The sequence below is a fragment of the Motacilla alba genome, chromosome 1 (genome assembly GCF_015832195.1).
Source record: "Motacilla alba alba isolate MOTALB_02 chromosome 1, Motacilla_alba_V1.0_pri, whole genome shotgun sequence".
Taxonomy (NCBI): Eukaryota; Metazoa; Chordata; class Aves; order Passeriformes; family Motacillidae; genus Motacilla; species Motacilla alba.
This window is the reverse complement of record NC_052016.1, coordinates 95,010,589-95,035,991: the sequence shown is the minus strand read 5'-3', so window position 1 is coordinate 95,035,991 and position 25,403 is coordinate 95,010,589. Positions and strand designations below refer to the sequence as shown.

General features: G+C 39.0%; 3 protein-coding genes across 4 annotated transcripts in view; 1 reads left to right on the top strand and 2 right to left on the bottom strand.

The window, feature by feature from the left end:
* Positions 1-274: 274 nt before the first annotated feature.
* Positions 275-14,246, bottom strand: LOC119702032 (interleukin-1 receptor-like 2). The gene is made up of 13 exons (XM_038139446.1): positions 14,108-14,246; positions 13,476-13,716; positions 12,710-12,897; positions 10,529-10,601; positions 7,847-8,090; positions 7,357-7,543; positions 6,428-6,590; positions 6,080-6,145; positions 5,402-5,522; positions 3,677-3,825; positions 3,204-3,347; positions 1,680-1,841; positions 275-1,180 (listed from the first exon to the last, which is right to left on the bottom strand). The coding sequence occupies exons 3-13, from the start codon at positions 12,755-12,757 to the stop codon at positions 789-791; spliced, it is 1,749 nt and encodes a 582-aa protein (XP_037995374.1). The 5' UTR covers positions 12,758-12,897; positions 13,476-13,716; positions 14,108-14,246; the 3' UTR covers positions 275-788.
* Positions 13,734-22,692, top strand: LOC119702053 (splicing factor, proline- and glutamine-rich-like). Its single transcript, XM_038139495.1, has 3 exons — positions 13,734-14,312; positions 14,484-14,683; positions 22,561-22,692. Exons 1-2 carry the CDS (start codon positions 13,899-13,901, stop codon positions 14,613-14,615), a joined length of 546 nt encoding a protein of 181 aa, XP_037995423.1. The 5' UTR covers positions 13,734-13,898; the 3' UTR covers positions 14,616-14,683; positions 22,561-22,692.
* Positions 18,616-25,403, bottom strand: part of LOC119702038 (interleukin-1 receptor type 1-like) — a 21,196-nt gene continuing 14,408 nt past the window's right edge. The window contains exons 10-15 of one of the 2 annotated variants that reach the window (XM_038139467.1): positions 24,791-24,936; positions 23,852-23,995; positions 22,617-22,781; positions 20,938-21,881; positions 19,775-20,053; positions 18,616-19,145 (exon numbers count right to left, since the gene is read on the bottom strand). In XM_038139467.1, the coding sequence (XP_037995395.1) occupies positions 21,505-21,881; positions 22,617-22,781; positions 23,852-23,995; positions 24,791-24,936 (832 nt within the window). In that variant the 3' untranslated portion in view covers positions 18,616-19,145; positions 19,775-20,053; positions 20,938-21,504. The remainder of the gene's footprint in view (positions 19,146-19,774; positions 20,054-20,937; positions 21,882-22,616; positions 22,782-23,851; positions 23,996-24,790; positions 24,937-25,403) is intronic. The other variant, XM_038139459.1, reaches the window with a different exon arrangement.

The window sequence follows — 25,403 nt, the reverse complement described above, 5'->3', positions numbered from 1 at the left end:
GTGCATGCAGTTAGCACAGCTGAGACACAGCATGAGAACATCTGGTTTCCAGAGTAGCAGCACAGTCTAGAAAGCTTCCCGTTCTCAAGAAGTAAGAACTATTTTCAGTTTCCCAAGCATTACAAGAGACTAAGTTTCAAAAGTAAACATATACCAGATATCACAGAATTGTTCAACACTATAAAAATCCACAGACTTCATTCCCTTCCAATTGCTGAATACAATTGATACCGACTGTTCAGCAGAAACACATTAAGTGTTGTGGTAAGTTTTAAATATACCTGCTATGTCATGTATTTCCCCAACCCTTTCAAGAAGCAAGGGTAAGGTGTGTTGCTCAGGAGACAAAGCTTGCACAGAGCAGCAATAAGAAAATCAGACACTCATGAAGACGGAACAAGAATTGGAACAGAATGACTAGGAGAACGCTGATGATAGAAATAGACTTTTAATTCATCAATTGCAGTTTTGATTTTTAAAAAATGGACTTCACAGCTGTTTCTTCATACAACATTTATGTGGACCAAAGCTACTTAATAGCCTATCATCATCACCATGTTTACTTATAATATTTGATGGAGACTAATGCAACAAATTGTGTCACTATCCAAAACCCAGAAGTAACAGAAACAAAGTTGCACAGAGTTTTTTTCTTTGAGGGTGTAATTTATGGAAGAGATGAGCAGTTCCTACTCTTTAAAGAAAACATCTACTTTGTAGTATAAAGAATATGCAAGAAACATCCCAATTCAGAATTACCATCTTAGTATTATTTAAATAAGTGCTTCTTAACTTTCCTTTGCTGCAGAACTGTTTGACATTAGGGACAACGAATACACTTCAGAATAAGATGCCTTTTTTCTGGATGGCATTTGATAGCGCACATTTTTCCAGAATCTTGTGTTTGCTGAACAAGATTTCTCTGAGAAGTCTCCTTTCCATTTAATAGCTCCATGTTTTTGCTTAATATATCTGATTGATTCTGGCATGCTCGTGTAGTCCTGTATTTCACCCATTTCTATAAGAATCACTTGAACCCCATCACGGATGAGAGCATTATACATGGCTAGTTGTTGCTCAGAGGTGTCTTCCAATAGGCAGCACCTAGATGTTTCTGATCCCAAAATAATCATCAGTCTTCTGCTTTGCTTAAGGGTTTCATCAGCAACGCTGACCACAGCTGTAAGTGATGAAGGAACAATCAAAGTCTGCATAGAAACTTTACAACTGGTATGAAATAGTTCTTTGTTTTACAACTGGTATGAAATAGTTCTTTGTTTTAAAATTGCAAACATGTGAAGCTGTGGCTAGCTCAGAGCAGTGGTTGCTTTAAGATCTTCACACTGACAGTCATGATTCATGATCCATTGCATGACATAACTTCTAAAAAAATTTTTTTCTTCAGCTCTCAATAGAATTTGTTGTTCAAAAAAACTCAACAGTATTATTAATGCTATTAAGTCCTCATTTGTTCATCACTAAGAAAGCACAGACCCTCATAACATCAGAAAAGAATTTTCAGTTAGGGGAAAAAAAAAAAAAGAAAAAAATTATCCAATGAAACTAAATAAATACAGCTTTCTTTTCCAAAAAGGTGGGTTTGAATTGCATAGATAAGCTTATAACATCAGAACAATGTTTCAAAAGGCAACCTGTTAACTCTGCCAATTAAAGCATACCTTCTCCTGGTAAATCATCCCTTCCTAATATGAAAAGGTTATATCCACATTGTTTTTCTAAAACATCTGGGAGTATCCTACGAACAAAGGTTTCCAGACAACATACACTTCTGCCTTCATTGCTTTTTGTGTACAGGACGTATGCATCATAGATTTTCCCATCTAAAACAAACACAAACATTTCTATTAAAAAACTAAAACTCAGAAAAATGCCTTTATTGCAAAGCTTCATTTCTGGACTGTTTAGAAATAATAATGTGGGGCTGATTTCACCCATCTGACAGAATCACCTCACAGAAGTAAAATGATCTACGAATCAAAATAAAGATGACCAGCCACAGAATCTGACTTCCTTTCCCATCCAGGGGATGAAGGAGTCACCGAATGAGCTGGGTGCAGAACCTGGGACCTGCAGGAAGAAGCTCCCAATCCTAGAGGTGCCAGGACATTGAGGAAGTACCCTCTCACAGGACTTTCTTCACCATCTCTCCTGAAGGAAACTTAACAGCAGTTATCTCCATTTCTGACTAACCACAAGAGAATGGGGGGAAAATGGCAATTCTTTCTTGTAGTAATGCTGGGAAGGCTTTTCTCAGGTAGAAGAAAAGGCCAGAAGGCTTCTGAGGGTTTGCAGAGCAAGCTGGACTGAAAGAACCAAGCCAAAATCAGATCTAACTCAACAAGTTAAAAACTTTGATTTTTTTTTTCCTTTTTATCAGAATTCTATTACAGTATTATAGTAAAACTGAATTTTTGACCAGGAGGTGGAATTACTTTTCCATGAAAACATTTAGCACAGCCATGAGTAAACATTAACTATCTTAACGTATGTAATCCATTTACTTTCAAGCCATGGGGAACTTCAGACAGTCTGATTCTGAGAACTGACATGAAATACATCTATGATGTTGTGCTTATTTCAAATTTTTCACACCTGTCCAATATATTTGCCTACAGTGCATTAAACTAAAACACATTAGAAGAATCCCAGAACACTGAACTAGCAGCAAATTTTCTCTTTGATATGTCAACACTGTAACTGACAGGATTTAGAATGAAAGCGAGGGTAACAGAGAGAAATTGCAAAATGAAAAAAAAAAGTAAAATAAAATTAATCTCTGACAAATGAGTCTGATTTTCAAAATAAATATTTAAGGCACGTCTTTAAACATCCAGTTTACAGGATGTAGCTCTGCTGACACCTATTGTTCATCATCAGAGTGACCATAAATCTACATGTAAAGAAACCACAGAAAAGCAAAAACCAACATGCTCATTTTGGAAAAACCTACAGTTCTTTTGGCCTATCTCACTATGATTGCCTTCAATATTACACACTTCTTATTACTTCAAGCATAATTATATATTTTACCCATATGACTGAAAAAATCCTGCACAAAATGCCTTTGTGCATATCTGAAAATTCCTTATGGAAGTTCTACGTACATTGTACTAAATAATCCCATTATTTCTCAGAAATAAAGGCAACAGAAAAAAATCAATTGGCTAATTACACTTACGTACCTTCCTTACTTGTAAGGGCACAGAGAGAAGTCCGGTACCAAAGTACCAAATCAATCTTGAAAATCTTGTAGATTATTAAAGTAATAAATGTTAAAATTAACAAAGAGACAAGCCCTCCAGTCAACCATCTTCGTATGTCAGGAACTGCACAAAAATATAAAAAATTTGTTCTAAATGTTGAATTTGTCTAAATCTGATCTTCCACATAAATTCAAAACAAATTTGAACATTACATTTTTTCATTCCTCTTTACCTTGTTTTTTAAATAATGATAAATACAATGCTATAGTGCACAGACATATACAGTTTATATAGATAAATATAATGCTATAGTGCACAGACATATACAGTTTGCATACTGCAAACTGTAATACATCTGTTTTCTTTCAACATGATACATGGGAATTTGGTATCAAAACACCTTCTGGGGAAATACAGATAATCACTGGCCTCAAAATAATAGTATTTTTTACCTCTGTGTTTTAATACAATATAGGATGCAACTTGCCCAAAGGCATTTGAAGCTTGACAGACAAAAGGCTGTTCATAGTCTTCACTGCTTACTTCTGAAATTATTAGCTTCACAGAATGCATAGGGCGCCCGTCGTAAGAAGTTTCTCCCCTGTCCAAAAGGTGACAAATAGAACCATAAAACCACAGCCCATTCAGGAATGGCTTCATCTCATCTAACATCTCTGCTAACATCTGCAGCACAACAGTGGTTATTTCCTTCTGCAAATGTCAACCACACCTCCCAACAGATGAACAATTACATCATATGAAAGAAACCCAAACAGTCAGACTTCTCCTCGTACTGACACTTAGCATTATGCATTGGGAAGCATCAAGACATCAAGACGTTATCTTATCTGCAGCTGTGTTTCCCCCAAGGAATGTAAAGTTTCTACAGTTGGAAGTTCAAAAATATGCCTTACAAACCTAAATAAACTCTTGTTATGGGCTTCCCAATCCCTGTTAGAGTAGATGGACATAGATATTTCACAATAAGATATGACATTCAGGGAATGAATGAACCAACATCACTAATGCAAGCAACCAAAGATAACCATGTAAGTGTTAGGAAGTACAAAAAATAACATTGCTTTTGCAATATCAATTCAGTGAATTGTGTCTCTGCTTTATGGCCCAATTGTTTACGGCACTACAATTCTTTATGACAGTATAATATATGACTTTTGCATGGTGTTTTCTCTTGGTGAGCAACCAAATAAATCAGCATTTTGTTTCTCCCTTTGTTTTACTATGAGAACTAATTTCTTGCAACTATATTCTTACTTTGCAGGCATCATTCTCTTTTCTTCACTGTTTTTTTGGTCCTAGATAGTGCTTCAGAATTTACAAAAAATATCACATTTTTTTATTCACAGCACCACCATAAGGGCTGACAAAAAAATCTGAGATTTTTAGTTTAAAACCTGTAATGTCTAAGAAAATTTCAGATTGCCTCTTGCTCCAATTTGAGTTGGTTTTTCCAGTCAGGTATTATTTCTCTTCTTCTAATTCCATTTAACCTGCTTTTCAGCATCACCTTATCTCCCACTTGCCCTCCACATGCTTTACTCAGTCCAAGTCCTGCCAAAACCCAGCTCATCACTGGAAATCTGTCTTTCTTTTCTCCTCTAACCCCTAAGCTTCACAATAAATGCCCTTAATTAAATCTTCTATTATCTCTTCAGTTGATCTCAGTTAAATTTCTCTAACTTAATGTCCTTAAACCAAGAAATCTCAACTTTTCCTGTATAGCACAGATTTGTCCTCTTGCAACCTTTCAGGGAAGCAGATGTGGAACACAGAAGAAAGAGACACTCTGAAGATCATGCACCTGAACATGCCTGATTCGACCAAAAGAGGTCTCTGCCAGGCCAGAGCTTGCTAAAAAGAAACTGTATTACAATTATGGGACTGTAACAAAACACCTTTTCCCAAGCTTGGAAATTCAGACTGATTTTTTACAATGAGAAAGAAACGTACCATCACATGTGAAGCTCACATGCCTACTATGTTTAAAGTTTCTATTTCAAAGCAGGAAATCAGTTGGAGAAGGCAGGCATTAGAGTTTTTAAGAAGGATGCTGTTTAAAGCAAGCGGAAAATGTTGCTAAACATGTTAATGTCAAAGGCAGAAAGCTCCACTTTGGTTGCCAACACATATATTTTCTAATCTGAAACTATACTTACTCATAGGGACTTGCAAAAATTCTGCTCATATAAAATACATCAATATGCACACCGTTGCCTGTCCAGTACACCTCATACCCATCAGCACCTGTGGTGTTGCAATCCACAGTAACCTGTGAGCCTATAAAATTGTGTTACAAAGTAAAGAGTTAATTTCCATGACCTAATTAAAGTCTATACAATCCTGTTCACAGATTCATACACACACACACACACCAGCTAAGGATGATACTAAACCCTTTCAAAAAAGTTACTCTAACAGAGGGTCTATATCCTCAGGGACCTGCAAGTCCAGAAAGAGAACGGTAGGATGGAAGAAGCTGAATCCAGGAAGGAGATGCTTCTCCTTGGGGCATCACTTTGCCTGCAGATTCGAGATGGACCTGTTCTTAGAGTATTTCCAGAGTGATGGAAAGCAACAGATGTGACAGATAATCACTTGGGTTCCTACAATTTTCCTTGCAGCTGAGAAATTTCTTTAGGGCTTTGCAAGCAACATGCCTCATTTCTTTCCCTCTCACTCCTCATTCCTCCTTTGGGAGATCAACAGAGAGAAACTGACCACTGAAGTAGCTTTTTTCATAAAATAAAAAGAAGAAAGCACAGACTAGGACACTCCTTGAGAATACATTTTAACTAGGATACAAATTCATATTTTCTCTGAAGGAAACTACTTACCGAGTTCCACTTCAATGGAGTTGTTTCTTGGGTAAGTTATTTCTGGAGGCTTTTTTGGTGGGGTCACTAAGCAAAAGAAAGAAAGTGCTTTTCAGAAATCCAGGGGCAGTTGCAGTCTGTTTTATGCTCTATAATGCAAGTACAACCTAAAAACACTCCTTCCTCATGCTAAAGACAAGGTTGTCAGCTGTTTTATAATAAAATATCCCTCAATACCAAAAGTACCGTATCTCAGGTAGTCATTACTGCACATTTAGGTGAAAAACAGTAGTCCTAAGTACGTCCATCCCCAAATTAGGTCTTTCCACTTTAGTTATGAGCAGAAACACAGTGAAATTATTTACTTACCTTCAACAACCAGACTGATGTCTCGTGAAATCTTATATTGTTTCCCATCATAGGTATATGTTGTTTCACATGTATAGTTTCCTCCATCTTGTACAGTCACATTGAAAATTATAAGGTCACTGTTTGAAAGGGCAAACCTTTTTCCTTTCAGCAGCTGGCAGTCCTAAAAGTGTGTAGAGAACTGTTAATTCATATCTCTGTGTATTTTCATGGTTTTTTTCTCTTTGATACAATCTGAAGTTTCAATGGACCACAGCATAAGGATGGTTATGCAGAGGCTGAGGAAGAATGAGGGCAGCAGAATATAAAGGAATGCACACTTCACCTGAGATTTTAATTTAAAGATACCCGAGTTCATTCCCTGTGGAAAACAACTTTTGATATTAGAGAAATTAGAAAGTGAAATGTGGGCTGTCAGTATTTGCAAAAGTATTCCTCAATGAAGCATCACTCAATAATTAGTCTGGTTTTTTATAAGGAGCCTCAAAGCTACTGGTACCATATGGACTGCATGAGCCTGAGGCTGGAATCTGGCAGGAGGCACTACATTCTTGTAACAGAAGGAGCCTTTAAGAGAGCATGAACAACAAGAAATAGAATAATGGAATAGAACAGACAGAGCACTTAATGGAAATGCCGTAGTAAATCTGTTTCCACACAAGGCCGTGCTTCCCTGGCAGGTGAACAGATGCCACCTGGTGGGTACATGGGTCAGCACCACTCCCACACCTCAGCTGAAATTCTGCCCTGATAATCAAGAACACCTTTAAAAGACAGAAAGTCTTAATCCTCTTCCAATTTGTTTTAAAAGCATTTTTCTCCAACTTACAGTAAATCTTTAGTTCTTCAGTTCCAATTCTCAAAGATCACTGATTTTTACTATAAATAATAATGGACAGCTATGTCAGAACAAACCACTATATTCTCACCTTATACCAAAGAACAGGATGAATATTTTTCTCTTTCCTGAAATAATCCAAGTGAGGACAAACGACCTTTGCAGAAGATGATGTGAATATCACCTCCTCTACAGCAAATTTTTCATTTAAGCATAAACCATCAATCCTCTTAAAAACTGTTACTTTTGTACACATTCTTTTGCAGCTTGTCAAATTCCTGCAATTAATAGAACACAAATTAACCTATTAAACACATTCTGCAGGTCAAAAATGTATAGCATTCTGTTTGGAGAAGAAAGAGAAGAAAAAATGTTTACAGTTTCTTTAACAGATTTACTTTTGCCTACAAGGAAAGAAACCCAAAACTAGATTTAATTTCCCCAAACTAAAGTTATTTTTTGTAGATGCATTCCCTCTTCTTCATTAGTATTTATCTTACCCTCAAAATTTTAGTTGCTTTCTAAAAGTTACTCACTTTGCACCTCATTTCTGTAAAAATTTTTTTTTTTTTAACTTTCACCTTATGACACATTCATAATCTCCAGAATCTTCTAACACGGCAGGAAGAAACCAAATTAGATTCTTCTGTTGATGAACTCTAGACAGTTTGTCTCTAGGCACAGGTCTCTTGTTACCAACTTTATACCATGTTAAGTTGTAGTCTCCACTTTTCAAGCTCTTTTCCGGTGAACATTTAATAGCAAGAGGCTGCCCATCAGGCACAAGACTCTGCTTCAACATCACATCATAGGCTTCACATTTCTCTAAAGGAAAGAGATAAGCATTAAAGAAAAACCCAACACTCTACAAAAATATACTGAACATGTTTTCTGATTATAAAGTTCTTTGGAGTTTTCATCTCCATTCTCAAGTCAACTACTAAAAATACAATTTTAATCCCTTATCTTTACAGCTGAGAGTACTACTCAGTAGTTTACAGATATACTTATGCCACTAAAAGGAAATGCTGTTTTTTGAATGCAATCTTTACACTCAGTAGAATGTCTTTGTAGCAGAGTTGTTATTTGCATGTTTTATTTCAGATGCAAATTACTAAAGTACTGGTGTTTCTCCAGTCTGTTTCATGGGCATGTACACAAACACACACATGCACACAAATTTCACATTTAATGTCTTTATTTTTTAACTTCACTTAACTGTAGTTAAGACAGACTATGCTTTTGATATCTAAATGTCCTAAGAGGACACAGAAGTAACAGACTGTGTTGCACAAATATTAAGTTTGCTATGGGAATTTCAACTGACCCTTCATTTTATGAGCATTTAGAGAGGAATCATTACAATCACCAATGAGCTCATTTTCTTTACTTCTGACACAGACTCATGCAGAAAAAGAGCAACACCAAGAGTTTGGTTTGGTTTTTTTTTTTTCTTTTTTTGCAATATGACAAAAAAGATGACAACTCTGGATACCATGGCCACATTCCCAAGTCAGTAATACATTTATCAAAACTTCCTTGCTTTGTTATTTTATAAGAATTGCCACAAATAGTCATGCAAGTGTCTGTTTAGCCCAAAATCCTGTTTCTGATAACTATCAGTGGCAAATGTGCAGAACAGAGGAGGACACAATAAATACAATACTACTCTGATTTCAGTCCCTTTACGTTCTGCATGCAAAACCATTCACTGGATTTTATAAATTCTCTGAGTATCATGTATTTCTTGTTATGAGAAATGGTAAACTTCTTCTCATCTGCTTATTCTATGGTATTTACGTTTTTATAGACCTTCATCCCATCTTGCTTCTGTCTCTTTACCTCAGAGTCCTCCTTCATTTAGAGACTTCTCATATGGAAGCCATCCCATATCAGACAACACTGTCACTCATCTTTCCACCTCTTCTGATACCATCTTTCTGAGATGTAATGACCAGAACTGCAGAGTTCAACTGGCACACATTCACTGTGGGGTTAAAGCGTAGCATAATGAGGCTTTCTGTTTTCTGCTCTACTGCTTCCCAAAAATTCTGGTTTTCTGGTCATCACTGATGACAGAGTTTATGATTCCAGAGACCATCCAGAGATATCAAAGCAGCATTTTCCCAAGTGGCTATTAATTACCTTAATGCTCACCTCACACACATACAGCATACTTACTTCTGCTATACATGCATGACCCTTTCATCCCCTTCACATCCACTTGATTTTACTGACTGACATTCTATCACTAAACTATGTGATATCCAGGCACCCTCTGCATAGCAAGCATGAGTTTTAATCACCAAAGAATAATTTTGTGTCATCCACAGTTCTCATCACCTCACCACAGATCTTTTCCAAATTACTTATCCAAACATTGAATTAGGTATCTGAGTTGAATGCCCCATAATAACTGTGGTGATTTTGATATGCTGTGGCCACAGGAACTGATAATGTTTTTCTGCCACTTAATGCTAATATTCTGCACCAGTGTAAGAGACACCAGCACATGCTAAAGACCACTCAGCTGGAAAGCAGATCTGCAGAGAACATTGGGGTCCTGGTAGACCACAAGCTGATCATGACCAATGCTCCCTCATGGCAAAAAGGCCAACAGTGTCCTGGGATGCATTAGGACATGCCAGATTTTCATTTACTGGAGAGAGTCCAGCACATAGCTACAAAAATGATTAAGGGAGTGGAGCACCTCTCACTTGAGTAGAGGATGAAATAGCAGAAACTGCTCAGCATGGAGAAGAGAAGGTCTGAGGAGTGTGTGGGTGGATCTTATCACTGTGTGTAAATACCTGACAGGAGGGAATGAAGAATAAGGACACAGACTTTTGCCAGCCTTGCTCACTGACAGGACAAGGGAGAATGAGCACAAATTGAAACATAAAACATTCTGTCTGAACACAAAAAAAACCCTTTTTTATTGTAAGGGTGATCAAACAGTGGCACAAGATGCCAAATGAAGTTGTGGAGTTTCTATTTGCAGAGGTTTTCAAAATCTTGACCCTGTAAAGTTAGATGTCAAGAGCTCCTTTCCAACCTAAATGATTGCTGTAAGTTAGAACATGAAATACCACACATTATGTTTTATAGGTTCCTGTTCTTGGCACAATTTAAAAGAACTCATTGGCATGCATGTAAATTTCACTATTACGGCCACTTCCACAGAAAGTTAGTATTACATGTGTGAAAAAAAGTTCCATTGAAAGTTCAGAAAAAAGACTTTCCATAGCCACCAACAGACTTACTTGCAATAATTAAAGACAGAAATGCTGTTGCAATGTTACATGAAAACAGTGTTTTTGCTGTCATGTTTCCCTGCTGAAATGGAAAGAAAACTTTCAATTAGTGGTTTCCAATATGAACTTCCATAATTTAGAGTAAACATTTGCATTACACAATTAATATAGGAATCATACAGTTTAAAGAGGACACACAAAATACAGGAATTGTCTTTGACTTGTTTTGAGCCTGTTTCCTGCTTGTTTTACCTGACAGCTCCTAATTATTACACCAGAAGGAAAAAAAAAAAAAAAAAAAAAAAAAGAAAGAAAGAGTGAACATCTCCTATTTCAGCTTGTCAAGCACTTGGGGTTTTTTTACATCTCTAGTACACACCTTCCCTTAGTGCTTAGGAAATCACTTCTTGCTTTGCTAAGCTACAGTCATAGATTCTCTAACTCTCCCTTAGATGGAATCTGATTTCATAATTCTGACTTTTTTTGCCACCCACTTCTGTACTGCATCCAGTTAAGCTACAACCTGTCTGAGATGGGGAGGACAGGACATAACTTGCATACAGTCTTCAAAACATAAGTGCACTATGGATTTGTAAACAAAGACAACTATTCTTTTTTTCTGGATTTTTTTCCTAAAGATTTCTAACCCTATCTTTGAGTACTACTGAGTATTGATCTGATATTTCCATGGGCCTATAGTAAAATTTCAAGATCTCTTCACTGGCTATTAAGGATCAGGCAAACTCAGTCAGCTGTTGAGCACATGATGTTACGATTTTGGCCATACGTTTTCTTTTTTTTTTTTTATATATATTTCTCTACAACAATTTTATTCTGCTATTATTACCCAGTCATTTACTATTGTGACATCTTTGTGCCATTTTTTGCAATTTTCACCTCCATATTCTAGCCTGAATAGCTTTGTATTGTTGGCAAATTCTGCCACTGAAACAGATTCCCTGTCTAGATCATCAAAATACATGCTGAAGAGTTGTTTGGGACTCTATTAGCGATGTTTCTTCACCTAAAATATAGGTATTTATCTTTTACATGCTTATTTATATATTTGAGAATGATTGTCAGGGCTCTTTAGTAGTCCTCTGATCCCTAACATGTTTGGAGAAGGATCTCTTAGTTGCGTGCCTCTGGCAAGCTGTTCCTTAACTTGACCTGCTTTACTGTTTTTGTTTCTATGCAGCCTACCACAGCATTCCACAGCACAGTGAGAGGACAAATGCAACTATTCCAACTGAAGTACGAGCAGGAGTACCCCATCCTGTCGTGACAAACATTTCGCTGATCACCACTTTCTACAAGAGTCGAAGATGACACTTCCGGCTGCTGTGTCTTACTTCACCAGACTGACTCAGAAGAGTCAGTGTGCCATGTATTGAGTCATCCACGCTGCTTCTTGCAGTGCCTGCTTCCCTTCTTCCCTTTCTCTTTCCTCCTCCCTCCTAGCAAATCTCCACTCAAATTAACAGGCAGGTCTTTTCTTGCCTAGCTCTAAAATGGGATGAGTCCCTGAAAGAATCCTGACACAAAACATTAAAATCTCAGGAGGTAGGTTATATGTGTTTGTACAAAAGCTACAACTTTTTCTATTATTCATGATGCACAGAATCTCTTAAAATCTATAATTTTTAATTTTAAAGAAGAGGAAAATATTGTAACATATAATTTAAAGATAAAACAGGATTGAATAGACTCCACTTATGAGCAGGTATTTTCTTTATGACTTCTCTGAATCACTGCTTTTTCACAAACTCTGCTCTCTTACAACATTACCCTACTCTAGTGGTCTGTCTCACAAGAGCTCTCTCAAAAGTTTTTTGCCCCAGCAGTAGATTTAGCAGATGCAGAAGTAGTATTTTACCACATCCTGAAAGAAAGTCTTCCAGGATCCTGTTTTTCTATAATTTCAATGTTCTTTCTATCTATTTAAATTTATAATTTGCCCTTTTGTCAACATAGAAAACGTGCAAACATATATACAGCCTTGTGCTCGACCATACACATTAATTTGAGGAGACTCCCTCATCTCTCACTTTTCAAGATGAAAAATTTCCATTTCTATGGAAGGTAGACACGATAGCAAAATTAGGCTCTTCTCTGTGCATGCATTCACATAAATAAGGATGAAAATAACATACACACAACTGCAGAACCAATTGCAAATGTTTTTCCTACCCCATTCTGCCATGATAAACAGTTAAATTTCTCCCTTTCCCCAGCCATTCTGTCCACATCTTGAGCACTCAATCGACCTGTGGAGCTTTATCATTCACAACAGACTTCAGCTCTGGTTATCTTTGCCCAGATTTTCCAAAGGGGAAAAAAAATTCAGGTATGCAAAGCCATGTCCATAAAGTTTCACCCTGAAAGAAAATATTTTTATCAATTGCAGTATAAAAAAAAAATAACATTACAACCACCCCCCCCCAAAAAACCCCACATCAACTGTCCGAAAGAGGTCTTCAGTGAATGTACACCAGAATTACAATAACAGCATCGATGACGGCATGTAGGCATAATTTTCATTAAAATTTCTCATTAAATTGGCATAACCACCTTTTCATCTGCTTTTTAGTCCTTCCAAAGTTGATCGACTCAATTAAAAAGGAAGTCTCCCCAAAACTTCAAAGGATCACAGGTTTCACTGATTCTGGCGAACTTGTGGCAGGTTTATTTGAATCTCATTCAAAAGCACAAACTGATTCAAACATGGAACAGTCCTCAGAACTGAGAGAACCAACAGAAAGTCAGAGTAGCATGCTATTTCTGGAATATAAGCCTAGGAACAGTTTAAATCATAAAAAATGAATATGAATTACCTTAAATGCTCCTATTAACTGCAAGGCACACCATGCCTCTTCTAGAGATTAATCAAGTGTCTCACTTTTGATCACAAAAAAAGTGATGACAGCAAATACATACTTTCCTTCACCGGACATACCTAGTCAGCGTGGAAGAGCTGCGTGAGCCCCGTCAGGATGTAGTGACAGCACTGTGACTACGGCGATAGCCGTGTTTCTGTGAAACGCTGGCATCCCTCAGCGGGTACGGCAGGAGATAATTTTTCAATACTCCTCATTTAAATTGCGACGTATTTCTGGAAGCATTCCCTTGGAAGGGGCTGTGGCTCCTGGGCGGTGCCGGCCCGGGCGCTGACCCGCCAGGCTCAGTGCGAGGGGCAGCTGCGAAGAACAGGAGGTCGCTCGCTTTCGGTCAGGAGCCGAGCCACGGTCGGGGCTGACCCTTTACAAGAGGTCTCAGCCCTACTCCTAAATGTCCCCAGCCCCCAGCTTCCCCAGCAGACAATGCCTCGCTCCGAGCCACCTCCAGCCCCTAAAGCGAGGCGTCGGAGCAAAGTGCGACCATGGGCGCAGCAGCTCCATGGGTGTGCCGCTGGGCTCATCCCGGCGTGCCTGAGGCCGCCCGCCCTGTAACAGCAGCCGCGGAGAGCAGCGCCCCCGGCCGCACCTGCCCGGCCCCGCCGCCCCCGGCTCTCCGGGCCGGGCCAGATCCTGAGGCCCTGTTACACCGAAGGCTCGCTGGGGCCGGGCCAGGGCCCGGGGAGTTCCCTACCTGCTCCTGGGGAGCGGGGGAGCCCCGCTGCCGCCTCCCAGAGAGCCCCGGCAGCCGAGGGACCGCGGCGCCGCTGCCCCGGCACGGGCGGCTCCTCCCGGCGACGCCTCACCTTCCCCGCCTGCAAACCTGGCCGTCCCCAGGACGGTGGCGTGGCCCCGGCGCAGGGCAAGGCCACCCCCGTCCCCTCCCCGCCCCGGCGCAGGTAAGCGGTGCTGGTTAAACGCAAGCTCCGAAAAACAAAGCGTTGGAGCAGCCACCCCTGCCCCTCGCTGCTGCGGGCTGGGCTCAGCTTCCGCCGCAGGAAATCCTCCAAGTAAAGATTGCGAGAGCTGAGGTGATTTACTTTTGTTTGTTTGTTTGTTTGTTTTCAAAGTACGAGCAGCTGCAAACCTCCCTAGTTGAAGGGACCGTGTCGCTGGAAGAGGAAGAGCCCTTCAAGACTCCGTGGAGGCTGTTGGCAGGAGCATCTCGGGGACATTGGCCGATTTATTTGCTTATTCAGTAGGCTGTTTTGGCTGCTTGGTCTGACTTGCCCAGACTGTCACTGAGATACGTGGAAGCTTGAACATACAGGTTAGTCTTATATAGTCCCTATGTTTTTATCTACAAACTTAACAGCTACTAAGTAGTCCTGGTATTTTACAGAGATCACTTAACTTCTGGCTGTTCTGGGAGCAGTATGTTCTTTAAGGTTCTGGTGATTCTTAGTTCTCTGTTTCACACCACAGCTAGAGTCAGAGTTTTTCACAGCAGAAGTTCCTCAAACTATTTTGTTAAACACGGAATCAAATGTGGGCAATTTTAACACTGCACTGCCACTTACTCATTAACTACTAAACAAGATATTAAGGTAGAGGAAAGCTCTTTCTTATGTTCTTCACAAAGCAGGCAGCAATTATGGACTATTGAACGATCAAAGTAGATGTTCTCATTATTGTTAAAAATACATCATAACATTTGCAAAGCAAATTAAAAGTATTTTGCAAAAACTGTGGAGAATAATCCAGACATGTCCTGTCCCTTCCACCCCTTTTCATCCTGCTTTGGTACTTCTTTCATTTCATGCTCTGGTACTATTATATTTACCAAATGGAAACATATTCAAGCATCCTGCCCACTAGCTGCAGGTAAGTGAAGATAAAAGATTATGCCCTGCTGTGGCCACATAAACTGTCTTCCATCAATCCAAGGTAAGTAGTGCTAGCTGGAGGCACATTGCAACACTTCCAGACCCAAACCCTTTGGGAGGTACACAGAAAATTAATTCATTCCTGACTTAGCAAACACAGAAGGATTAATAGAGCCAGCTTGTTTCTCTTTGGTCACCACTTCTATCCATATTTAATTTTGAAAATGTTTCTCATTAACTCTCAAACAGTGCAAGATTATGCAAGATTTTTAGTTTTTGTATTATAGTGCATGACCAAAAAAAGTCTGTGACCTGTCAACAGTGCCTGACAGCAGTTGGTCTGAAATTATGTCTTTCCAAGCATGCCTTGTGTGGTCACCAGGTCCCCCACACCAACTGACTTGAACTGCAAAAATCAGGGCAATACTTGCCCTGACTTTTTTAGGACAAGTGCCAGTGAGAAGCAAATGTAGTTGTTAGGTTTTTTTAAGGCAATTACAGAATCCAGTAATCTCATGTTTTACCTGCGCCTGGTAAATCATCCCTTCTACATAAGAGTCATACCATGTCTCTAAGACAACCACAAGTATATTTTGTGCAAAACTGTGGTTTACAGCAACCATCCTATTTTTGGGGTTTGGCTGCCATATGTATTGATCACATATCTTTCTCATCTGAAACAGAGCAGGGCTAAAAACTTAACAGAGTTTTAAAGTTTTACACCATTTCTACTTTAAGCTTTGTTGCACAAGGTAACTTTGATGAAGACAGTAAGATTGTCATGGTATGTACAAATCTTTTAAAGCTACAAGAATAAAAAATATCAAGAAATGTAATGGCAGGTAATTATTTACATAAGTTAAAGGTAAGTATTTACAGTTAAAGCTGCATAAAACATGTAATACACGATTTCAGAACAGAAAAACCTTCTATTGAGAAATAAATATTCAAGAACACTATAATCTGCAGTCTATGCAAAAATTTTGATTTAGAGACATTAAGCTAGGCCAGGAAAATTGGAAATTCAAAATACAAAAGTTATGTTGCAATGTTTGGTTGCATCACATTATTCTGTTGTTTTGTTTCAATATCCTTAGTGCCTTCCTTGTGGTAACCAGTTGTCATGGTGAGCAGAGAAAGCTGAGTTTCATTGCAAAGCCAGAGTTGCAGGGCTGACTGGGAAGCCACCTAGCAAAAGATGCCAGCAGATGCTTGAAAAGGGAGAAGCCAAGGTGTGGCAGTAGTTACTGCCCTGGAGGGAAGTTGCAGGGGATTATCTGTGGCCTTCATAGCAATGTTTTCATTAGTCCTGGTAGTACAAAAAATTAGAAATTTTCCTATGTAATTTAGTAATGGCAATGTAGTTAGAAAAGAAGTATGCGACCCTGCAGCTTGGCTCATACTGATTTTTACCTATTTACTCCTCCTGCACTCAGAAATTACACCACTATTTTATTTTCTTTAATTTTAAACACAAAAATAACCATTTTCCATCCAGAATCACAGACTAAGGAGAATTGTGATCAAAATTCCTATGATTCACCAGTATATTATATCTTTTAAATAAATTTTTTTAAAAATATAGGAAATGCTGCCTTAAATCAGGTGAACTGTTTCCAGTAAAGTTAGAGAAGTACCAAAGGCACCTGCAGTGCACTGATGCGAGGCTTTATTATAGAGTCCAGTGAGAAAAGTGTTCAGAATCCATGGGATATTGGTTAAAATTGGGGTTATTTGAGATAATCTAAGAAGGTAAAAGGAGATGATAGCACAGATTATCTCAGGTCTCTTCCAATTCTGGGAACCCAGAGCTGTGCAGCCTCAGCCAGACCTCTCATTAGCGCATGCCCCATCACGCAAATCCCATCTGTGAGGACATTTGCTAGCACTGAAGGCTTTAGGGTTTTACAAGGTATCCTCAGAAGTAGAAAACTCATCATCTTCACTGGCATGAAAAAGGACAGTGTATTAAAACAGGCTGTTTCGTTTCAAGTTAAGCTGAGACAAAAGGTGGAGCCATCACCAGGTACCAAGTGTGAGCTGCCTAAAGCTCCTCCACACAGGGGTGAGCTGGCTCCACCTGCACCTGCAGCACGGGTTACATCCAGCACAGCCCAGGGGCTGCACCCACTTGCATCAGCTGTCAAAGATCAGTAACTTCTGCATGCCCACACGTCCCTGACCACACTCTTCAGGGTACTGGCCCACCTTCAGATGAAATGCTGTGCTCTGTCCTGTTAATACATTCAAAAATCCCAAGAGACTTCACTGAACTACGGTTATACTAGGGGTAATAAGAAGCTTGTATCTCAGGAAAGTTTTAAGTTAATTTGGCTTGTCTAGGTTAAATTGAAGACAGATTACAACTTCTGCCTATAAACAATACATCCAGTATATGCCAATGACCAACTCCTTTGTTAGGATGAAGTGTGGTAACTCACAGAGAGAACAACATAACTGGATACCTGAGATAGGAATGAGCTAGCCAAAGGGCAGGGGCAGCCCCTTCCCATCCTGTGTTCCCCAAGCTTAGGCCTTCCAGGTGCTATATATACACATTGCATAGGTATCTACAGCTGATTTTTTGGTCACAAACAAGGGAAAAAAAATGCATTTATAATCAAATACATGTGACACTCACTGTCATAAAATTGTCCCTAGGAGGTTTGAGATGAAGTCCTTGAACACCTCCAGGGATGGAGCATCCACAGCTTCCCCAGGAAATCTATTCGAGTCCCTCACCACCCTCAGAGTAAAGAATTTTTTCCTGATATCTGATCTAAACCTACACTCTTTCACTTTGAAGCCACTTCCCCTTGTCCTGTCACTACATGCTCTTGTAAGGTCTTGCCTCATCTTTTGTGTAAGTTCCTTTCAGGCCCTGGAAGGCCGCTATTTGTCCTCCCCAGTTTTCTCTTTTCCAGGCTGAACAATCCCAACTCTCCCAACCTTTCCTTACAGGAGAAGTGCTCCATCTCTCTGACCAACTTGGTGGCCTCCTCTAGGCTCACTCCTGGTCCATGTTGGAGACAGTGGAGCTGGATGTGGCACTCCAGGTCAGGCCTCACCAGAGCAGGGGGGCAGAATCACCTCCTTCACCCTGCTGGCCATGCTGCTTTTGATGCAGCCCAGGATACAACTGGTTTCTGGGCTACACCAACCCCTACAGCACAATGAGCAGATGAGAGAGTAAGCACTTGCCCCAGGGGCTGAGCAGAGAAGGCTGCCTCTCCACTGCTGCTGAGAAGCAATTGACATTTGCCCCATTTGAGGCCTCCTGCATTTCCCCAGCTCCTGAGGAGCTGCAGCTAAAGGCTGCTCAGTATGGCACTATTGAGACCCAAACCAGTCCCAGAGAGCAATGCAGCAGCCCGGGGCTGCTCTAGCTTCACCTTGCTGCAAGGAGAGTACCAGAGAGAGCAGAGCCAAGCTCACAGCCTCTGTTTGCCCAGGCAGGGTGAAGTGGTTTGTGCTAGTGTTGTACCACAGCCAGATTGACTAGCAGCAGCCTAAGGAAGATCTATCATAGCAGTCTTGTTAAGCCACCGAGTCACAACTGCTGCTTGCCATTGTCCATTCTCAGTATGCTTTAGTGGAGAAAGAGGGCAAAAGAAACAGCAGTGTGTATGAAAAAAATGTAGTGCCTTTATTAAATTTTAAAACGGACTCTTCATCAAAGTGCCTTTATATAACACACATGAAAACTTTAGCATTATTTATATAAATATATCCAAAAAACCAAATATTTTTTTTAAAAACACTATTTTGGCTCAGTAAAATAACCTTCCATTCCGAAAGTTAGGGATAACAAGTAGCAGTTCTCCTTTCAATCTGTTCCAGTCAGCAGAAGTAATTAGGAGGATTGAGGTCGCTGGAACTCTGTTGGCTGGCCTGCATGACTGTGAGCTGTCAAGGTGAAAGCACAAAGTCAATGTTACACCCCAGTTCTCAGAGTACAAAAACCATAATGCCAGTGTCTGGTCCTCATATCAAATATGACAGGGATCTTCTTAAAGAAGAGTTTTGTGACCAAACCATACAGCTTCTGTCCTATTTGATTCTTCCATCAGTGTGAACCATAACAATTAGCCTTGTTTAGATGGTTTTCAGTAACTTCAGATGGATCTCAAGGCTCTTTTACCCTACAACAGGCTGCCACTGAACACACACCTTATTTAAAGGCAGACTGCATATACAGCTAAGTAAATGCAGCACTTCATGACTAGGACTGATCGTCCCTTGACACTTCTCTTGTGACTAAAACACAGAATGAGAAAAGACTATGAGCTTCTGCATAGGTCTGTACATACATGACATTCATCAATAAAACACTGCAGTACCATAACAGTTTGAATTAGTCTGACATTTCAAATGCACTTTCCCCCCTTCCTCTTGAAATGAACAGATTCTTATTCCATTCTGGCCAAACACACACAACTCACAAAGCTAGAAGGCGCTGTCTCTCAAAGGCACCATTTCAAGTTTCCAGCACACACTGAGGAAACCAAAGTGATTTTGGTGGCAGAAGAACTTACTTTCACTGTTTTTGTCACTCATCAGCCAGTTCTGTTTGGCTGAATACGGAGGCGTAAGAAAATTGCTTGAGCCATGAAAGAAGAAAAGCCAACACTGCAGTGTGTAAATGAATAGATGAATTCTGAAGGTTGTAGAACGTAACCTTTTTCAGACAAGCAAGTGGAGATATCAGAGGGAAAATTTCTGCCTAATACGGTATTAGCAAGAGCCTTCAATCAGAGCTTGGAAAGTGATGGAATTTGACACAAAAGCAAGTTGCTTGTTTCAAGATAAAGGAGCTGCAAGAGAAAACATAGGTTGGAGTTTGAATTCGAGGAGAGCAAAAGGTGCTGCAAGAAAGAAGCTGATAGGACACAGAAATTCAGAGTTGCAAGCAGCAGTAACAGTCAATTCCTGAGGCTTCCCTACACAACAAGATCTCACAGCCTAAAAGCATAATGTTCAAGGACAGACTGAAATTACATGGGAAATTTGGCTCTCATATCCTGTTTCTATAAAATTAATAGCTATAAACATAGCATTAAAGAGGACTGATGAATTTTTCTAATCATTCAAATCAATTCCCTGCCCCAAAAAAAGAATTGATCATTGCAAACTACATCACTGCCTACAAGTCAAACATAACTTCGGAGTTAAGACTTGGGGCATACAAAATACTATTAAAAATATTTTCAAATGAAAGAGAAAGGATTCAACATTTTACACAACTTCCTTTCCCTTTCTTTTGGAAAGCCGTGACTGCTGCCTCCAGCGCACAGTCATCTCAGATTCCTTACATATCAGAACAGAGGGAAAGGAAAAAGGCAAGCAGCTGCAGGGGGTAACACAGGGGCATCTCTCTCTCTCTCTGCCCCTTGGCATGGTTGTTAAGGTAAGGTGGATGAAGACAATCATCCTGTACCACCCATGACAGACTCTGTGTCATTAGCCAGTTGTTCCACTTGGATAAATAAATATATTAAGCCATTTGACTGGAAAGGAAAAGTTCTCTGGAGATTAATTTTTTGACTCAATACAGATTACAAAGATATTTTTACTATATCTGCATGTGACAAATGACTAAAAATGGCATTGATCTTTCAAATGTAAAAAAGATCAAGGAAGAGTATTTAAGCTTTGTCAGGTTCAAGAGCACTTTTAGAGGGCTGGAATTGTCTCTTACCTTTTCTCCTGGATGTGAGTTCTGTGAATTCTGTGAATTCTCCTGGATGATAATACACTGATGCAGTAACAGGGGGATTTATCTTTCCGCAAATTGAGCAAGGCAAATAACAAACTTGTAACAAAGAAAAGGTTTGTGTCATTTCATTAAAAAAAAGAAACAAACATTTACTGGCACCAGCCATGCACATTACATAATATCACAACAATAATTAGTGTAATTCCCTTCACATTGAAACTTTAATTGAAAAAAAAAATCAAATTTTCTTCATTGGCTTCAAGTTTTTGTCAAGTTTTTGTACTTTCATTTTTAATACAAGGGAATTTCACAGAATCATTCTTGGAAAAGTACTTGTGTACTTCCTACATGTGCAAATGATGATATTTCATGGTGTTCTATTGATCCAGCCAGAAGTAAAAAAGATTCACATCTGTAGATAAAACTGTAGTAGCTTCACTCCAGTAAATCTGGATGAGATTTCACAAAACAGATACATGGACCTTCAGTCAATCCATCACCAACTGTGTGAACTGAATCAGTCGTTAAGTGTCATTTCTCATTTGTTATTTAAGGCAAATTCAAGTCTTTTGGTAACAAATGCAATCGTGATAAAGAGCCACTTTTTCTGGATGGCATCTGGTAGCGCACTTTCTTCCAGAATCTGGTTCTTGCTGAGTGGGACCTTTCTGAAAAGTCCCCTTTCCATCGGATAACCCCATGCTTTTGCTTAATATATCTGATGGATTCTGGCATGGTTGCATAATCTTGTATTTTTTCAAGTTCAATGAGAATTACTTTAATGCCATCTTGGATAAGAGCGCTATGCATGGCTAGCTGCTTTTCAGACTCATCTTCCAGAATGCTGTAACAGGAGGGCTCTGGTACTAAAACAATTATCACTCTCCTGCTTTGACGGATTTTTTCATCAGCAACGCTGATCACAGCTGTAGAGAAAAAGGTTGTGCAAAATTAAGGTTTTACATTTCTAATTTCTGTTACCAGTATTCTGCAGCTGGTTCATCAACTGTTTGATATTTAAGCCGACACACTTTACATCAAAATAGGGAGAAGATATGAGCATGCAAGTAGTTACTCTGGGTTAGCCTACCACAGAAATCTGGCCAATGCAACACAATCTGACCCCATCAGAGTCTATGTCTATATCCTTGTTTTGCAGAAACAAAGAGCTACCAACTATCTATTACTTATCTTGCTAATGCCATTTTATGACCATCATAGGTACAAATGCAAAAAAAAAAAAACCAACAAAAAAAACCCCAAGTTCCAGAACCACCGGAGCTTTTTACCTTAAACAGTCTGTTTCTGATATGCTCAATTGGTTTTGTTCCAGTAAGTGGAAGAGAAAAAAAAGACTCCCCCCATTAATGTCATTCCAGTCAGTTAAGTCACAAACAGTGAAATATGGTAAATACCACACAAAAACCCCATGGCTAAACCCTGAGAACAGACTATTGCATTTTTTCAAGCTGAAAAATTTAAGCAGCACTTCTTCTTAGGGAACCCTTCCTTCCCAAACCACTACCAAAATCCTTCAACTGAAAAAAAAAAGTTAATTTGATGATGAGAGATATTTAGATTCCCATCTGACTGCTTGTTTCTCAGTTCTATTTCCAGGTCAACAAGAAAACTCAGGTCAAATTTGTCTTCAGCTAACTTACCTTCTCCTGGTAAATCATCCCTCCCAAGTATGAAGAGGTTATATCCACACTGCCTTTCTAAGACCTCTGGTAGTATCTTCAGAGCAAAAATATCTGATGAATACAAGCAGCTTTCTCTGTTCTTTGGATACAGAACATAAGCATCATAGATCTTCTCATCTGAAACTAAGGAGTGAGCAATAGAACTTCCATAAAAATAAATTCTAAAGATAGAAGAGCAAGCAAGCAAACAAGCAAAATCTGTAAACTCTGGGGGGTTCTTCCCTTACTTGAATCATTTCTTTAGGTCCTAATCCGCTATATTAGCTAAGCGTGTATGATTATACAAAGCCTGAAATATTTGTAGGATGAGGCCTTCCAGAATTCAGGATGCTGAATCTGAATAGGAAAAAGAGACCTGAAAAATTAGGTGGAAACTTTCTCTTCTGAATACAAAATAAAAAAGTCATCACTGAATTATCTGAAAAACAATGGACCCAGTGGTACAACTGATACTTAAAATTCCATTTGCCATCAAATTCATAGGTGGTGTTGCAACCTGGAGTTTCAAACCACAGCAACCACTTAGACATGACAACAAAAACAAATTAATGTCAAATTTCAAGATCTGAATTGTTTTAGGTATTTTGGATCAAACTTTTCAGAAAGACCTAATTTAAAAGACTTCAAAGAACATCTAAGAGAATGTCAATACCTCTAGAAGATACTTTCTTATTCTCTAGCCATGTATCTCCTCTCAGATGGTTGGAAATTACCCATACTTCAGCATACTCTCATAGACAACACCCCTATCAACATTTTTTTTGAATGCCAGGAAAGCAAAATTTCCAGAAAGTAAAATAATCAGAAGTGCCTTTAAATAGAAAACAAAACAAAGTTATATTTTCCCTGTTTCATCTATAGAAAATAAAAACCACGTAACACTTCTAATGTATTACTGCTTTCTGTAACAACAGTAATTAAAAGTAATCTGAAAAACTGCTGCCAGAGCAGTATTCAAACCACTAGGGTGGGTCTTCAGGAAAATAAATGATAGTTCTGGATTCCTCAAAAGTTGCTGATTTTTTCTCCTGTAGATGCCTTTGTAATCTGAAATAATTCTAAACATCCTAAAAACAATATTATCCTTTCAAAAACCCCAAGGAAGACCAATCATGATCCATGACAGTAACTCACTGCTTAGCAAGTAAAGCTGGGAGCTCAAAACAACACTCAGCGCTGTTACATAAACATACCTTTTTTCCCCAGGAAAGGATGGCAGGAATCCCGATACCAGAGCACAATATCAATTTTTAAGATCTTGTAGATAAAGAGAGTAAAAAATACTAAAAATACCAAGGAAACTCCTCCTCCAATTAAGTACCCCTGAATGTTTCGAGCTGCAGCAGCATAGAATGAGAAAGAAAACAAAGTACAACTATAAGCTAGTACCAGGGAAAGACAAGGATTGCTCAAAATTGTTTAATCATTAAAATACTTTTGTTTTAAAAGGAGTGAAAGAACAGGACAAACTGTTTAATGTACACTTTCTGACATGATTTTCACCTGATAAGCCTACTTTTATCTTTCAGAGAAAAAATACCTCAACAATATGATAAATGAGGTTACTCTTCAGCTGAAACGCCCAAATAAAATATTGACATATAACCCAGCACAGTGGTAGAATGAGAATTCTTGTACAAGATTCTATCAGTCAGAAAGCAAGGAAGTCAAAGGTGGGGAGGTGACTTCCCAACCTGCTAATCTCCCCAGACCAACTAGCTTTCCATTGTCTCTGCCCCTTCAATGACCTGCCAGTGAACCTACTCATTTACTGTCCTTAAAACAAACACCCTCCACAAACTGCATGTTTTAGTCAATGCATTAAAGAATTTCTGAAGTTAAATCCTACACTGATAATCTTTATGAAAAAATTATAGTCATGTAACAAGGTAGAGCTCATATTCACTTTCAGTCCCAAAATACTGAATGAGAGAAGACAAAGCAAATCAAAAGCACTATTTTCTTTCATTTTGCTAAGAATGTGACAAAAAAATTCACAAAGAAAGGTACTGAGATGCACTGCCCATTTTGCATAAAAGTACATCACACAGCTTTAATTCTAAGTAGGGCATTGTCAAACTAACTGACAAGTAAGTCAAAGATCACCATTTTATAAAGAAGAGATCTCTTACCTGGGTATTCCAATTTGATGTAGGCTGTAAATTGTTGAGAACCATATATGAAGTGGCAGAAGAACTTATGAGCATAGTCCTTTACTGTCACTTTTGAAATGTTAAATTTTGTTCCAGATACAGCAAGTCCATGAGGCAACCCCTCTCTGTCATAAAAAAAAGGTAAAAGGAAAACATCTTTACATAACTGAATAATTATGCTGAATATGAGACAGATTCATCTATCCACAAAGACTTTAATTTTTTATCTCTATGAACCTAAGAAGCTAGTGAAGCACAGTAAATATACTTCTGTAACTAACAATTTCATGAACTAAAAACATACTGGGATTAGTTGTTTCCGGGTTTTTTGGGTTGGGTTTGTTGGGTTTTTACCCCCGAGTTGGACAGAGTGCACTATTAGCAGTTTTGCAGGTGACACAAAACTCCGAGGGATGTCTGATACAACAGCCAGCATCCAAAGGAACCTTGACAGGATGGACAAATAAAAACAAAAAACCTCATGAAGTTCAAAGCAAAATGCAAATCCTGCAAAATGCAGATCCCAGGCATCCTGGACTGCGTTAGGAAATACACTGCCAGCAAGTTAAGGGAAATGGTCTTTCAGTGATGT